General features: G+C 45.9%; 1 protein-coding gene across 7 annotated transcripts in view; it reads left to right on the forward strand.

The window, feature by feature from the left end:
- LOC106568376 (rab GTPase-activating protein 1) overlaps nucleotides 1–17,710 on the forward strand; it is a 260,939-nt gene that overhangs the window by 145,903 nt on the left and 97,326 nt on the right. For all 7 annotated transcript variants that reach the window (XM_045692525.2, XM_045692524.2, XM_045692526.2 and 4 more), the window contains one exon: nucleotides 12,004–12,117. In XM_045692525.2, the coding sequence (XP_045548481.2) occupies nucleotides 12,004–12,117 (114 nt within the window). The remainder of the gene's footprint in view (nucleotides 1–12,003; nucleotides 12,118–17,710) is intronic.

Below are 17,710 nucleotides of genomic sequence, written 5' to 3' on the forward strand. Positions count from 1 at the left end.
GGCCAGGTGTACATTGGGTCGCAGGGCACAGTCCCGGGAGAGGCTGGCGTTTAATCTTTGGATTGTGGCAGGGTGGAAGTCCTTCCTCTGTAGATTCTTGAGTTGGGGAAGATTGCGGAGGCCTTCTCAATCACTCCCCGTAGTGATTGAGAAGGCAGGTCGTTGCTTCCGGTGTGTATGATTATGTGGCTTGGCGACCCGAGATGGACCTTATCAAGCAGCTCCATGGCACTCTGCGTTGTTGGGCACCACACCTTTCTCCTTTTGTCTAGGGAAAAGTTTCTTCTCCTGAACAAACTTCCCATTTGAGTCCATCAACAGGACGATGTCAGCCAGTGTTTCTTCTGGACTGGAGGGGGCAGAGGGGGGGCTGGTGGGTGTTGGAGCTGGGGTGTGGCTGGCCTGTGCCGCTGTCAGTGGGAGGCTGTTCTGTGGGTTGGGGAGGAGGGGTGCAGCAGGCAGGGCTGGGGAAGCCTGGCTGGTTGAGCTGGGCTCCTCTGCTGTGTGAGGGCAGGTCATAGAGTGGTGATCTAGCTGCTCCTGCAGCCTGTCCTCTGTTCTCTTTCTCTCCTGCAGCCTGTCCTCTGTTCTCTTTCTCTCCTGCAGCCTGTCCTCTGTTCTCTTTCTCTCCTGCAGCCTGTCCTCTGTTCTCTTTCTCTCCTGCAGCCTGTCCTCTGTTCTCTTTCTCTCCTGCAGCCTGTCCTCTGTTCTCTTTCTCTCCTGCAGCCTGTCCTCTGTTCTCTTTCTCTCCTGCAGCCTGTCCTCTGTTCTCTTTCTCTCCTGCAGCCTGTCCTCTGTTCTCTTTCTCTCCTGCAGCCTGTCCTCTGTTCTCTTTCTCTCCTGCAGCCTGTCCTCTGTTCTCTTTCTCTCCTGCAGTCTGTCCTCTGTTCTCTTTCTCTCCTGCAGCCTGTCCTCTGTTCTCTTTCTCTCCTGCAGCCTGTCCTCTGTTCTCTTTCTCTCCTGCAGCCTGTCCTCTGTTCTCTTTCTCTCCTGCAGCCTGTCCTCTGTTCTCTTTCTCTCCTGCAGCCTGTCCTCTGTTCTCTTTCTCTCCTGCAGCCTGTCCTCTGTTCTCTTTCTCTCCTGCAGCCTGTCCTCTGTTCTCTTTCTCTCCTGCAGTCTGTCCTCTGTTCTCTTTCTCTCCTGCAGCCTGTCCTCTGTTCTCTTTCTCTCCTGCAGCCTGTCCTCTGTTCTCTTTCTCTCCTGCAGCCTGTCCTCTGTTCTCTTTCTCTCCTGCAGCCTGTCCTCTGTTCTCTTTCTCTCCTGCAGCCTGTCCTCTGTTCTCTTTCTCTCCTGCAGCCTGTCCTCTGTTCTCTTTCTCTCCTGCAGCCTGTCCTCTGTTCTCTTTCTCTCCTGCAGCCTGTCCTCGGTTCTCTTTCTCTCCTGCAGCCTGTCCTCTGTTCTCTTTCTCTCCTGCAGCCTGTCCTCGGTTCTCTTTCTCTCCTGCAGCCTGTCCTCGGTTCTCTTTCTCTCCTGCAGCCTGTCCTCTGTTCTCTTTCTCTCCTGCAGCCTGTCCTCTGTTCTCTTTCTCTCCTGCAGCCTGTCCTCTGTTCTCTTTCTCTCCTGCAGCCTGTTCTCTTTCTCTCCTGCAGCCTGTCCTCTGTTCTCTTTCTCTCCTGCAGCCTGTCCTCTGTTCTCTTTCTCTCCTGCAGCCTGTCCTCTGTTCTCTTTCTCTCCTGCAGCCTGTCCTCTGTTCTCTTTCTCTTCTGCAGCCTGTCCTCTGTTCTCTTTCTCTTCTGCAGTCTGTCCTCTGTTCTCTTTCTCTTCTGCAGCCTGTCCTCTGTTCTCTTTCTCTCCTGTAGCCTGTCCTCTGTTCTCTTTCTCTCCTGCAGTCTGTCCTCTGTTCTCTTTCTCTCCTGCAGCCTGTCCTCTGTTCTCTTTCTCTCCTGCAGCCTGTCCTCTGTTCTCTTTCTCTCCTGCAGCCTGTCCTCTGTTCTCTTTCTCTCCTGCAGTCTGTCCTCTGTTCTCTTTCTCTCCTGCAGCCTGTCCTCTGTTCTCTTTCTCTCCTGCAGCCTGTCCTCTGTTCTCTTTCTCTCCTGCAGCCTGTCCTCTGTTCTCTTTCTCTCCTGCAGCCTGTCCTCTGTTCTCTTTCTCTCCTGCAGCCTGTCCTCTGTTCTCTTTCTCTCCTGCAGCCTGTCCTCTGTTCTCTTTCTCTCCTGTAGCCTGTCCTCTGTTCTCTTTCTCTCCTGCAGCCTGTCCTCTGTTCTCTTTCTCTCCTGCAGCCTGTCCTCTGTTCTCTTTCTCTCCTGCAGCCTGTCCTCTGTTCTCTTTCTCTCCTGCAGCCTGTCCTCTGTTCTCTTTCTCTCCTGCAGCCTGTCCTCTGTTCTCTTTCTCTCCTGCAGCCTGTCCTCTGTTCTCTTTCTCTCCTGCAGCCTGTCCTCTGTTCTCTTTCTCTCCTGCAGCCTGTCCTCTGTTCTCTTTCTCTCCTGCAGCCTGTCCTCTGTTCTCTTTCTCTCCTGCAGCCTGTCCTCTGTTCTCTTTCTCTCCTGCAGCCTGTCCTCTGTTCTCTTTCTCTCCTGCAGCCTGTCCTCTGTTCTCTTTCTCTCCTGCAGCCTGTCCTCTGTTCTCTTTCTCTCCTGCAGCCTGTCCTCTGTTCTCTTTCTCTCCTGCAGCCTGTCCTCTGTTCTCTTTCTCTCCTGCAGCCTGTCCTCTGTTCTCTTTCTCTCCTGCAGCCTGTCCTCTGTTCTCTTTCTCTCCTGCAGCCTGTCCTCTGTTCTCTTTCTCTCCTGCAGTCTGTCCTCTGTTCTCTTTCTCTCCTGCAGTCTGTCCTCTGTTCTCTTTCTCTCCTGTAGCCTGTCCTCTTTCTCTCCTGCTGCCTGTCCTCTGTTCTCTTTCTCTCCTGCAGCCTGTCCTCTGTTCTCTTTCTCTCCTGCAGCCTGTCCTCTGTTCTCTTTCTCTCCTGCAGCCTGTCCTCTGTTCTCTTTCTCTCCTGCAGCTCCTCTCTTAGTGAGGTCAGGTTGTTATTACTGCTCTGCCTGTCTTTTTGGAGCTCTCTCACCTCCTTTGTTAGATCAGCCAGCTCTCTCTTGAGTCTGTCTCTCTGTTGCTGAACCTCTTTCCGCTGTGTTGCAAGGCTGCTGTCCTGCTCTGTCCGCACCTTGGTTAGGAGCTCCTCTAAGGTCTGGTTGTCTGGTTGCTGTTAACACCTTGGTTAGGAGATCCTCTAAGGTCTGGTTGCTGTTAACACCTTGGTTAGGAGATCCTCTAAGGTCTGGTTGATGTTAACACCTTGGTTAGGAGATCCTCTAAGGTCTGGTTGATGTTAACACCTTGGTTAGGAGCTCCTCTAAGGTCTGGTTGTCTGGTTGATGTTAACACCTTGGTTAGGAGCTCCTCTAAGGTCTGGTTGATGTTAACACCTTGGTTAGGAGCTCCTCTAAGGTCTGGTTGATGTTAACACCTTGGTTAGGAGCTCCTCTAAGGTCTGGTTGCTGTTAACACCTTGGTTAGGAGATCCTCTAAGGTCTGGTTGATGTTAACACCTTGGTTAGGAGATCCTATAAGGTCTGGTTGATGTTTACACCTTGGTTAGGAGATCCTCTAAGGTCTGGTTGATGTTTACACCTTGGTTAGGAGATCCTCTAAGGTCTGGTTGATGTTTACACCTTGGTTAGGACATCCTCTAAGGTCTGGTTGATGTTTACACCTTGGTTAGGAGCTCCTCTAAGGTCTGGTTGATGTTTACACCTTGGTTAGGAGATCCTCTAAGGTCTGGTTGATGTTTACACCTTGGTTAGGAGCTCCTCTAAGGTCTGGTTGATGTTAACACCTTGGTTAGGAGCTCCTCTAAGGTCTGGTTGATGTTTACACCTTGGTTAGGAGCTCCTCTAAGGTCTGGTTGATGTTTACACCTTGGTTAGGAGATCCTCTAAGGTCTGGTTGATGTTAACACCTTGGTTAGGAGATCCTCTAAGGTCTGGTTGATGTTAACACCTTGGTTAGGAGCTCCTCTAAGGTCTGGTTGATGTTAACACCTTGGTTAGGAGCTCCTCTAAGGTCTGGTTGATGTTTACACCTTGGTTAGGAGATCCTCTAAGGTCTGGTTGATGTTAACACCTTGGTTAGGAGCTCCTCTAAGGTCTGGTTGATGTTAACACCTTGGTTAGGAGCTCCTCTAAGGTCTGGTTGATGTTAACACCTTGGTTAGGAGCTCCTCTAAGGTCTGGTTGATGTTTACACCTTGGTTAGGAGCTCCTCTAAGGTCTGGTTGATGTTAACACCTTGGTTAGGAGGTCCTCTAAGGTCTGGTTGATGTTAACACCTTGGTTAGGAGCTCCTCTAAGGTCTGGTTGATGTTAACACCTTGGTTAGGAGATCCTCTAAGGTCTGGTTGTCTGGTTGATGTTAACACCTTGGTTAGGAGCTCCTCTAAGGTCTGGTTGATGTTTACACCTTGGTCAGGAGCTCCTCTAAGGTCTGGTTGTCTGGTTGCTGTTTGCTCTCCCTGAGCAGGACCACCTCCCCCTCCAGTCTGGTGAACTCATCCCTCATGGTATCCATGGTGGTGAGGAGGACCACCTCCCCCTCCAGTCTGGTGAACTCATCCCTCATGGTATCCATGGTGGTGAGGAGGACCACCTCCCCCTCCAGTCTGGTGAACTCATCCCTCATGGTATCCATGGTGGTGAGGAGGACCACCTCCCCCTCCAGTCTGGTGAACTCATCCCTCATGGTATCCATGGTGGTGAGGAGGACCACCTCCCCCTCCAGTCTGGTGAACTCATCCCTCATGGTATCCATGGTGGTGAGGAGGACCACCACCCCCTCCAGTCTGGTGAACTCATCCCTCATGGTATCCATGGTGGTGAGGAGGACCACCTCCCCCTCCAGTCTGGTGAACTCATCCCTCATGGTATCCATGGTGGTGAGGAGGACCACCTCCCCCTCCAGTCTGGTGAACTCATCCCTCATGGTATCCATGGTGGTGAGGAGGACCACCTCCCCCTCCAGTCTGGTGAACTCATCCCTCATGGTATCCATGGTGGTGAGGAGGACCACCTCCCCCTCCAGTCTGGTGAACTCATCCCTCATGGTATCCATGGTGGTGAGGAGGACCACCTCCCCCTCCAGTCTGGTGAACTCATCCCTCATGGTATCCATGGTGGTGAGGAGGACCACCACCCCCTCCAGTCTGGTGAACTCATCCCTCATGGTATCCATGGTGGTGAGGAGGACCACCTCCCCCTCCAGTCTGGTGAACTCGTCCCTCATGGTATCCATGGTGGTGAGGAGGACCACCTCCCCCTCCAGTCTGGTGAACTCATCCCTCATGGTATCCATGGTGGTGAGGAGGACCACCTCCCCCTCCAGTCTGGTGAACTCATCCCTCATGGTATCCATGGTGGTAAGGAGGACCACCTCCCCCTCCAGTCTGGTGAACTCATCCCTCATGGTATCCATGGTGGTGAGGAGGACCACCACCCCCTCCAGTCTGGTGAACTCATCCCTCATGGTATCCATGGTGGTGAGGAGGACCACCTCCCCCTCCAGTCTGGTGAACTCATCCCTCATGGTATCCATGGTGGTGAGGAGGACCACCTCCCCCTCCAGTCTGGTGAACTCATCCCTCATGGTATCCATGGTGGTGAGGAGGACCACCTCCCCCTCCAGTCTGGTGAACTCATCCCTCATGGTATCCATGGTGGTGAGGAGGGCCTGAGCCTGCTCTGCACTGAGGGGTCACTCTCCTCCTGGGGCGTGTCCTCCACTATGGTGGGAAGAGAGGTGCTGGATGTGCCTTTTTGGGTGGGGATAGTAGGGGTGAGGGTGGTGCTGGTGGAGTTTGTCTTGTGGGAGGGCGTGTCACTGATGGTGTCCTTCTCTCTCTCCGCTCTCTCCTTAATGGTCTGAAAGTCTGTTTCAAACAGCCTGATGTTACCTGGCACCATGACAGTTCGTCTGTTTCAAACAGCCTAATGTTACCTGGCACCATGACAGTCCCAGTCTGTTTCATACAGCCTAATGTTACCTGGCACCATGACAGTCCCAGTCTGTTTCAAACAGCCTGATGTTACCTGGCACCATGACAGTCCCAGTCTGTTTCAAACAGCCTAATGTTACCTGGCACCATGACAGTCCCAGTCTGTTTCATACAGCCTAATGTTACCTGGCACCATGACAGTCCCAGTCTGTTTCAAACAGCCTGATGTTACCTGGCACCATGACAGTCCCAGTCTGTTTCATACAGCCTAATGTTACCTGGCACCATGACAGTCCCAGTCGGTTTCATACAGCCTAATGTTACCTGGCACCATGACAGTCCCAGTCTGTTTCAAACAGCCTAATGTTACCTGGCACCATGACAGTCCCAGTCTGTTTCAAACAGCCTGATGTTACCTGGCACCATGACAGTCCCAGTCTGTTTCAAACAGCCTAATGTTACCTGGCACCATGACAGTCCCAGTCTGTTTCATACAGCCTAATGTTACCTGGCACCATGACAGTCCCAGTCTGTTTCAAACAGCCTAATGTTACCTGGCACCATGACAGTCCCAGTCTGTTCCAAACAGCCTGATGTTACCTGGCACCATGACAGTCCCAGTCTGTTTCAAACAGCCTAATGTTACCTGGCACCATGACAGTCCCAGTCTGTTTCATACAGCCTGATGTTACCTGGCACCATGACAGTCCCAGTCTGTTCCAAACAGCCTGATGTTACCTGGCACCATGACAGTTCGTCTGTTTCAAACAGCCTAATGTTACCTGGCACCATGACAGTCCCAGTCTGTTCCAAACAGCCTAATGTTACCTGGCACCATGACAGTCCCAGTCTGTTTCAAACAGCCTAATGTTACCTGGAACCATGACAGTCCCAGTCTGTTTCAAACAGCCTGATGTTACCTGGCACCATGACAGTCCCAGTCTGTTTCAAACAGCCTGATGTTACCTGGCACCATGACAGTCCCAGTCTGTTTCATACAGCCTAATGTTACCTGGCACCATGACAGTCCCAGTCTGTTTCAAACAGCCTGATGTTACCTGGCACCATGACAGTCCCAGTCTGTTTCAAACAGCCTGATGTTACCTGGCACCATGACAGTCCCAGTCTGTTTCAAACAGCCTGATGTTACCTGGCACCATGACAGTCCCAGTCTGTTTCAAACAGCCTAATGTTACCTGGCACCATGACAGTCCCAGTCTGTTTCAAACAGCCTAATGTTACCTGGCACCATGACAGTCCCAGTCTGTTTCAAACAGCCTAATGTTACCTGGCACCATGACAGTCCCAGTCTGTTTCAAACAGCCTGATGTTACCTGGCACCATGACAGTCCCAGTCTGTTTCAAACAGCCTAATGTTACCTGGCACCATGACAGTCCCAGTCTGTTTCAAACAGCCTAATGTTACCTGGCACCATGACAGTCCCAGTCTGTTTCAAACAGCCTAATGTTACCTGGCACCATGACAGTCCCAGTCTGTTTCATACAGCCTGATGTTACCTGGCACCATGACAGTCCCAGTCTGTTTCAAACAGCCTGATGTTACCTGGCACCATGACAGTCCCAGTCTGTTTCAAACAGCCTGATGTTACCTGGCACCATGACAGTCCCAGTCTGTTTCAAACAGCCTGATGTTACCTGGCACCATGACAGTCCCAGTCTGTTTCATACAGCCTGATGTTACCTGGCACCATGACAGTCCCAGTCTGTTACCTGGCACCATGACAGTCCCAGTCTGTTTCAAACAGCCTGATGTTACCTGGCACCATGACAGTCCCAGTCTGTTTCATACAGCCTGATGTTACCTGGCACCATGACAGTCCCAGTCTGTTTCAAACAGCCTAATGTTACCTGGCACCATGACAGTCCCAGTCTGTTTCATACAGCCTGATGTTACCTGGCACCATGACAGTCCCAGTCTGTTTCAAACAGCCTGATGTTACCTGGCACCATGACAGTCCCAGTCTGTTTCAAACAGCCTAATGTTACCTGGCACCATGACAGTCCCAGTCTGTTTCAAACAGCCTGATGTTACCTGGCACCATGACAGTCCCAGTCTGTTTCAAACAGCCTAATGTTACCTGGCACCATGACAGTCCCAGTCTGTTTCAAACAGCCTGATGTTACCTGGCACCATGACAGTCCCAGTCTGTTTCAAACAGCCTAATGTTACCTGGCACCATGACAGTCCCAGTCTGTTTCATACAGCCTGATGTTACCTGGCACCATGACAGTTCGTCTGTTCCAAACAGCCTGATGTTACCTGGCACCATGACAGTCCCAGTCTGTTTCAAACAGCCTGATGTTACCTGGCACCATGACAGTCCCAGTCTGTTTCATACAGCCTGATGTTACCTGGCACCATGACAGTCCCAGTCTGTTTCATACAGTCTAATGTTACCTGGCACCATGACAGTCCCAGTCTGTTTCAAACAGCCTGATGTTACCTGACACCATGACAGTCCCAGTCTGTTTCATACAGCCTAATGTTACCTGGCACCATGACAGTCCCAGTCTGTTTCAAACAGCCTGATGTTACCTTGCACCATGACAGTCCCAGTCTGTTTCAAACAGCCTGATGTTACCTTGCACCATGACAGTCCCAGTCTGTTTCATACAGCCTAATGTTACCTGGCACCATGACAGTCCCAGTCTGTTTCATACAGCCTAATGTTACCTGGCACCATGACAGTCCCAGTCTGTTACCTGGCACCATGACAGTCCCAGTCTGTTTCATACAGGCTAATGTTACCTGGCACCATGACAGTCCCAGTCTGTTTCATACAGCCTAATGTTACCTGGCACCATGACAGTCCCAGTCTGTTACCTGGCACCATGACAGTCCCAGTCTGTTTCATACAGGCTAATGTTACCTGGCACCATGACAGTCCCAATCTGTTTCATACAGGCTAATGTTACCTGGCACCATGTCAGTCCCAGTCTTGTAGAGGTTGGTTGTTATCATGGTGCTGTCAGGGTTGTCTGTCTCTTTGATTTTCAGCCTCCACCCGTTACAGATTCCCTCTTTCTTTATGGATGGGTAGTGAGAGCGGACTGCTGAGCGCCATGCATTTGGCTGGTCAGTGAGGAAGGTGAGATTACTCACATCACCGTTTTTGTAGAGGTCTGCGGAAAAGGGTTTCTGGCCTCCCCTTTAAGTAGTTTCAGTTTAAAAGCTTTCCTCGTTGTGTCATTTTTGGCCTCTGGGGGGTAGAGAATGGATTCAGCGCTGAGGGGGAGTGGGGACATGGTGCCTGTGGGCTCTGCTACTACTGCTGCTGCTGCTTTGTTCTGCTGCCCCGTTGCCATAGCAACCGGTTTGTTTGTCTGCTGCTGTTGCTAGCTAGCGCTAATTTAGTTCAAAAAACAGCAAAAAGAGTGACAAATCTTCACACAAAAAAACAGAAGATATCTTTAAAGTTAGTCCGTGCTCCTTTTTGGTTTACTCACTCAGTTTGGTCGTTTGATGTAGTTCTATTAACCTCTATGGGCTAGGTGGGACGCTTGCGTCCCACCTACTCAACAGCCAGTGTAATCCCGTGGCGCGTTATTCAAATTCCTCAAAAATGCAAAAACTTCAATTTTTCAAACATATGACTATTTTACACCATTTTAAAGACAAGACTCTCGTTAATCTAACCACACTGTCCGATTTCAAAAAGGCTTTACAACGAAAGCAAAACATTAGATTATGTCAGCAGAGTACCCAGCCAGAAATAATCAGACACCCATTTTTCAAGCTAGCATATAATGTCACATAAACCCAAACCACAGCTAAATGTAGCACTAACCTTTGATGATCTTCATCAGATGACAACCTTAGGACATTATGTTATACAATACATGCATGTTTTGTTCAATCAAGTTCATATTTATATCAAAAACCAGCTTTTTACATTAGCATGTGACTAGCATTCCCACCGAACACTGCCGGTGAATTTACTAAATTACTCACGATAAACGTTCAAAAAAAGCACAACAATTATTTTAAGAATTATAGATACAGAACTCCTCTATGCACTCGATATGTCCGATTTTAAAATAGCTTTTCGGTGAAAGCACATTTTGCAATATTCTCAGTAGATAGCCCGGCATCACAGGGCTAGCTATTTAGACACCCAGCAAGTTTAGCACTCACCAAAGTCAGATTTACTATAAGAAAAATGTTATTACCTTTGCTGTCTTCGTCAGAATGCACTCCCAGGACTTCTACTTCAATAACAAATGTTGGTTTGGTCCCAAATAATCCATAGTTATATCCAAATAGCGGCGTTTTGTTCGTGCGTTCAAGACACTATCCGAAAGGGTAAATAAGGGTGACGAGCATGGCGCAATTCGTGACAAAAAAAATCTAAATATTCCATTACCGTACTTCGAAGCATGTCAACCGCTGTTTAAAATCAATTTTTATGCCATTTTTCTCATAAAAAAGCGATAATATTCCGACCGGGAATCTGCGTTTAGGTAAACAGACGAAAGAAAATAAAGCATGGGGTCGACTCGGGCACGCGCCTAAGCCCATAGTACTCTGATCGGCCACTTGCCAAACGCGATAAAGTGTTTCAACCAGAGGCTGCCTCGATATCGTTCAGCTTTTTCCCGGGCTCTGAGAGCCTATGGGAGCCGTAGGAAGTGTCACGTTATAGCAAAGATCCTCAGTCTTCAATAAAAAGAGCCAAGATGAAACACAACTTGTCAGACAGGCCACTTCCTGCATGGAATCTTCTCAGGTTTTGGCCTGCCATATGAGTTCTGTTATACTCACAGACACCATTCAAACAGTTTTAGAAACTTTAGGGTGTTTTCTATCCAAAGCCAATAATTATATGCATATTCTAGTTACTGGGCAGGAGTAGTAACCAGATTAAATCGGGTACGTTTTTTATCCGGCCGTGTCAATACTGCCCCCTAGCCCTAACAGGTTAACTCCCCTTGCTAGGTTTGTTCTAGCTCATTTCTTCTGGCTAACTTGTTAGTCTGCTGGCTAGGTCTTTGTTGTGTAGCTAGCTAGCTAGAGTCAAAACTTCTTAATTTGAGGCGCAAAGTAACTTTTTTTATATTCTGAATGAATAGAATTGTTGTTCATCACTATTTGTCTGGAATTCTTTTTCCATTAGAGTGTTTATCTCATTCTAAAAAACAAAAAAGATTAATATATCAGGAGCTCATGTTGAGCATGTCTCTCTCTCTCTCTCTCTCTCTCTCTCTCTCTCTCTCTCTCTCTCTCTCTCTCTCTCTCTCTGTCAATTCAAGGGGCTTTATTGGCATGGGAAACATATGTTTACATTGCAAAAGCAAGCAGAGTAGATAATATACATAAGTGAAATAAACAATAAAAATGAACAGTAACCATCACACTCACAGAAGTTCCAAAAGAATAAAGATATTTCAAATGTCATCTTATGTCTATATACAGTGTTGTAACGATGTGCAAATGGTTAAAGTACAAAAGGGAAAATAAATAAACAAATATGGGTTGTGTATTTACAATGGTGTTTTTTATTCACTGGTTGACCTTTTCTTGTGGCAACAGGTCACACATCCTGCTGCTGTGATGGCACACTGTGGTGTTTCACCCAATAGATATGGGAGTTTATCAAAATCGGGTTTGTTTTCGAATTCTTTGTGGATCTGTGTAATCTGAGGGAAATATGTGTCTCTAATAAGGTCATACATTTGGCAGGAGGTTAGGAAGTGCAGCTCAGTTTCCACCTCATTTTGTGGGCAGTGTGCACATAGCCTGTCTTCTCTTGAGAACCAGGTCTGTGTACGGCGGCCTTTCTCAATAGCAAGGCTATGCTCACTGAGTCTGTACATAGTCAAAGCTTTCCTTAATTTTGGTTCAGTCACAGTGGTCAGGTATTCTGCCACTGTGTACTCTCTGTTTAGGGCCAAATAGCATTCTAGTTTGCTCTGTTTTTTTTGTTAGTTCTTTCCAATGTGTCAAGTAATTATCTTTTTGTTTTCTCATGATTTGGTTGGGTCTAATTGTGTTGCTGTCTCTTTCTCTCTCTCTCTCTCTTTCTTTCGCTCTCTTTCTCTCTCTTTCTCTTCTCAATGGCTCTCAGGAGTCTCCCCAGGACAGTGCCATCACCAGAGACATTAACAGGACTTTCCCAGCTCACGACTACTTCAAGGACACTGGAGGAGACGGGCAAGACTCACTCTACAAGATATGCAAGGTGTAGTAGTACATAGTAGTAGTACGATTTCACGGTTTCATAACAATTGGTAATCGGCATTTTTGGACGCCGATTATGGCCGATTATATTGCACTCCACGAGGAGACTGCGTGGCAGGCTGACCACCTGTTACGCGAGTGCAGCAAGGAGCCAAGGTAGGTTGCTTGTGTTAGGTTCTTATTTTTCAGAGTAAGTAACTCAAGGACACTAGAGAAGCTTTAACTTCTTACATCTAGATGTTCCGCTAGCGGAACGCCTCGCCAATATCCAATGATAGGGCGTGGCGCGAATTACAAACTCCTCAAAAATGCCCAAACTTCAATTTTTCAAACATATGACTATTTTACACCATTTTAACCTGTTGGGGCTAGGGGGCAGTATTTTCACGGCTGGATAAAAAAACGTACCCGATTTAATCTGGATACTAATCCTACCCAGTAACTAGAATATGCATATACTTATTATATATGGATAGAAAACACCCTAAAGTTTCTAAAACTGTTTGAATGGTGTCTGTGAGTATAACAGAACTCATTTGGCAGGCAAAACCCTGAGACATTTTCTGACAGGAAGTGGATACCTGATGTGTTGAATTACCTTTAAGCCTATGCCATAGAAACACACAGGGGTTGATTAATGTTTTGGCACTTCCTATTGCTTCCACTAGATGTCACCAGCCTTTACAAAGTGTTTTGAGTCTTTTACTGTGAGATCTGACCGAACAAGAGCCTTGGAACGGTGATGGCCGATTAGACTCTGGCGCGCGAGTTCATGTTGGGTACCCTCGTTCCAATACGTTATAAAAGAGAATGCATTCGTCCACCTTGAATATTATTCATGTTCTGGTTAAAAAATGCACTAATGATTTATGCTATACAACGTTTGACATGTTTGAACGAACGTAAATATATTTTTTCCCCTCGTTCATGACGAGAAGTCCGGCTGGCTTAGATCATGTGCTAACAACACGGAGCTTTTTGGACATAAATGATGAGCTTTTTTGAACAAAACTACATTCGTTATGGACCTGGGATTCCTGGAAGTGACATCTGATGAAGAGAATCAAAGGTAATGGATTATTTACATAGTATTTTAGATCTCTCCAACATGGCCGTTTGTCTGTATAGCAAAGCGTATTTTTCTGGGCGCAGTGCTCAGATTATTGCAAAGTGTGATTTCCCAGTAAGGTTATTTTTAAATCTGGCAAGTTGATTGCGTTCAAGAGATGTAAATCTATAATTCTTTAAATGACAATATAATATTTTACCAATGTTTTCTAATTTTAATTATTTAATTTGTGGTGCTGACTTGACTGCCGGTTATTGGAGGGAAACGATTTCCTGAACATCAACGCCATAGTAAACCGCTGTTTTTGGATATAAATATGAACTTGATAGAACTAAAAATGCATTTATTGTCTAACATAATGTCCTAGGAGTGTCATCTGATGGAGATTGTTAAAGGTTAGTGCATCATTTTAGCTGGTTTTATGGTTTTGGTGACGCCTGTCTTTGAATTGACAAAACATTACACACAGCTATTGTCAATGTACTCTCCTAACATAATCTAACTTTATGCTTTCGCCGTAAAACCTTTTTGAAATCGGACAACGTGGTTAGATTAAGGAGATGTTTATCTTTCAAAGGGTGTAAGATAGTTGTATGTTTGAAAAATTTGAATTTTGACGTTTATTTGGTTTCAAATTTGCCGCTCTTGAAATGCACCTGCTGTTGATAGGGTGCACCACGGGTGGCACGCTAGCGTCCCACATAGCCCCAAGAAGTTAAAGACAAGACTCTCCTTTATCTAACCACATTGTCCGATTTCAAAAAGGCTTTACAACGAAAGCAAAACATTAGATTATGTCAGGAGAGTACCCAGACAGAAATAATCACACACCCATTTTTCAAGCTAGCATATAATGTCACAAAAACCAAAACCACAGCTAAATGCAGCACTAACCTTTCATGATCTTCATCAGATGACACTCCTAGGACATTATGTTATACAATACATGCATGTTTTGTTCAATCAAGTTCATATTTATATCAAAAAACAGCTTTTTACATTAGCATGTGACGTTCAGAACTAGCATACCCACCGAAACTTCCGGTGAATTTACTAAATTACTCACGATAAACGTTCACAAAAAACATAACAATTATTTTAAAAATTATAGATACAGAATTCCTTTATGCAATCGCTATGTCAGATTTTAAAATAGCTTTTCGGTGAAAGCACATTTTGCAATATTCTGAGTAGATAGCCCGGCCATCATGGCTAGCTATTTTGACACTCACCAAACTCAGATTTACTATAAGAAAAATTGGATTACCTTTGCTGTTCTTCGTCAGAATGCACTCCCAGGACTTCTACTTTACACCCAATGTTGTTTTGGTTCCAAATAATCCATAGTTATATCCAAATAGCGGCGTTTTGTTCTTGCGTTCAAGACACTATCCGAAGGGTGACGCGCCGGCGCGTATCGTGACAAGAAAAATCAAAATATTCCATTACCGTACTTCGAAGCATGTCAAACGCTGTTTAAAATCCATTTTTATGCGATTTTTCTCGTAAAATAGCGATAATATTCCGACCGGGAGACGTTTTTTTCGTTCAATGACTGAAAATGTAAAATGGACTCTTCACGTGCACGCGCGCACCTGTTTCATTGTTCTCAGATCGACCACTATCCAAATGCGCTACTGTTTTTCAGCCAGGGACTGCAGAGTCATCATTCCCAGTTCTGGCGCCTTCTGAGAGCCTATAGAAAATGTCACGTTACAGCAGAGATCCTCTGTTTTCGATAAAGAGGCTATAGAAGGCCAAGAAATGGTCAGAGAGGGCACTTCCTGTATAGAATCTTCTCAGGTTTTGGCCTGCCATATGAGTTCTGTTATACTCACAGACACCATTCAAACAGTTTTAGAAACTTTAGGGTGTTTTCTATCCAAATCAAACAATTATATGCATATTCTAGTTTCTGGGCAGGAGTAATAACCAGATTAAATCGGGTACGTTTTTTTTATCCGGCCGTGAAAATACAGCCCCCTATCCTAAACAGGTTAACAAGGGAAATTGTGTCACTTCTCTTGCGTTCTGTGCAAGCACAGTCATGGTATATGCAACAGTTTGGGCCGCCTGGCTCGTTGCGAACTGTGTGAAGACCATTTCTTCCTAACAAAGACCGTAATTAATTTGCCAGAATTTTACATTATTATGACATAACATTGAAGGTTGTGCAATGTAACAGCAATATTTAGACTTATGGATGCCACCTGTTCTATAAAATACGGAACGGTTCCATATTTTACTGAAAACATAAACGTTTTGTTTTTGAAATGATAGTTTCCGGATTTGACCATATTCCTTTTTTAATTTTTTTATTTCACCTTTATTTAACTAGGTTGGCCAGTTAAGAACAAGTTCTCATTTACAACTGCGACCTGGCCAAGATAAAGTAAAGCAGTGCGACACAAAAACAACACAGAGTTACACATGGAATAAACAAATGTACAGTGAATAACACAATAGAAAACATCTATATACAGTTTGTGCAAATGAGGTAAGATTAGGTAGGTAAGGCAATAAAAAGGCCATAGTGGCGAAATAATTACAATTTAGCAATTAAACACTGAAGTGATAGATGTGCAGAAGAAGAATGTGCAAGTAGAGATACTGGGGTGCAAAGTAGCAAAAAAAAAAATATCAATATGGGGATGTGGTAGTTGGATGGGCTATTTACAGATGGGCTATGTACAGGTGCAATGATCTGTGAGCTGCTCTGCCAGCTGATGCTTAAAGTTAGTGAGGAAAATATGAGTCTCCAGCTTCAGTGATTTTTTTCAATTCGTTCCAAATTGGCTTTGGGGTTGACCAGTGAAATATACCTGCTGGAGCGCCTGCTGCGGGTGGGTGCTGCTATGGTGACCAGTGAGCTGAGATAAGGTGGGCCTTTACCTAGCAAAGACTTATAGATGACCTGGAGCCAGTGGTTTTGGCGAAGAATATGAAGCGAGGGCCAGCCAACGAGAGCATGCAGGTCTCAGTGGTGGGTAGTATATGGGGCTTTGGTGAGAATGGATGGCACTGTGATAGACTGCATCCAATTTAAACTCGTATTTCTGTGTGTTTATTATAATTAAGTCTATGATTTGATATTTGATAGAGCAGTCTGACTGAGCGGTGGTAGGCAGCAGCAGGCTCATAAGCATTCATTCAAACTTTACTGCGTTTGCCAGCAGCTCTTAGCAATGCTTGAAGCACAGCGCTGTTTATGACTTCAAGCCTATCAACTCCCGAGATTAGGCTGGCAATACTAAAGTGCCTACAAGAACATCCAATAGTCAAAGGTGTATGAAATACAAATGGTATAGAGAGAAATAGTCCTATAATTCCTATAATAACTACAACCTAAAACTTCTTACCTGGGAATATTGAAGACTCATGTTAAAAGGAACCACCAGCTTTCATATGTTCTCATGTTCTGAGCAAGGAACTTAAACGTTAGCTTTTTTACATGGCACATATTACAGCAACGCTTGGCTGAGTAGTGAGCACTTCACTGTTGAGTCGACAGACAAGTTGAATTTTGGCTCAGATACTAATTAGGCAATTGGGTCAATGGGCTAACACCACACTTCCAAACATGATAAACTGAGGCCCGGTTCCCATAATGATTAAACTGAGGCAATGTTTGTGTTTGAGTCTACTGGCCGGGCGGTCTCTATCCATCAAGGAGGACTGAGCAAGCAGCAGTGCTTTGGTGTAGTTGACTGGTTTCACTCTCGATTCCCTGTGACTGGGAGAAAGGTTTGCGGCGATCTAAGTTACTATTGTTTTTTTTTTACATTTTTATTTTACCTTTATTTAACCAGGCAAGTCAGTTAAGAACAAATTCTTATTTTCAATGACGGACTAGGAACAGTGGGTTAAGTGCCTTATTCAGGGGCAGAACGACAGATTTTTACCTTGTCAGCTCGGGGATTCGATCTTGCAACCTTTCGGTTACTAGTCCAACGCGCTAACCACTAGGCTACCTGCTGCCCCATATATTCCTCTGATGTCATGGATAATTTATCAGTTTCAAACAATAGCCCCAGGTACTTCTCAATAATTCACCAGCTGTCTCTCTCTGTGTGTGTGTGTGTGTGTGTGTGTGTGTGTGTGTGTGTGTGTGTGTGTGTGTGTGTGTGTGTGTGTGTGTGTGTGTGTGTGTGTGTGTGTGTGTGTGTGTGTGTGTGTGTGTGTGAGATCCATATCAATGAACTCCCTGAACTGTTAATGGAGAGAGAGTAATTCTCACTCTGTTAAAGGAGAGAGAGAGAGAGAGTAATTCTCACTCTGTTAAAGGAGAGAGAGAGAGAGAGTAATTCTCACTCTGTTAAAGGAGAGAGAGAGAGTAATTCTCACTCTGTTAAAGGAGAGAGAGAGAGAGAGTAATTCTCACTCTGTTAAAGGAGAGAGAGAGAGAGAGTAATTCTCACTCTGTTAAAGGAGAGAGAGAGAGAGAGAGAGAGTAATTCTCACTCTGTTAAAGGAGAGAGAGAGAGAGAGTAATTCTCACTCTGTTAAAGGAGAGAGAGAGTAATTC

The sequence above is a fragment of the Salmo salar genome, chromosome 13, assembly GCF_965601325.2.
Source record: "Salmo salar chromosome 13, fSalSal1, whole genome shotgun sequence".
Taxonomy (NCBI): Eukaryota; Metazoa; Chordata; class Actinopteri; order Salmoniformes; family Salmonidae; genus Salmo; species Salmo salar.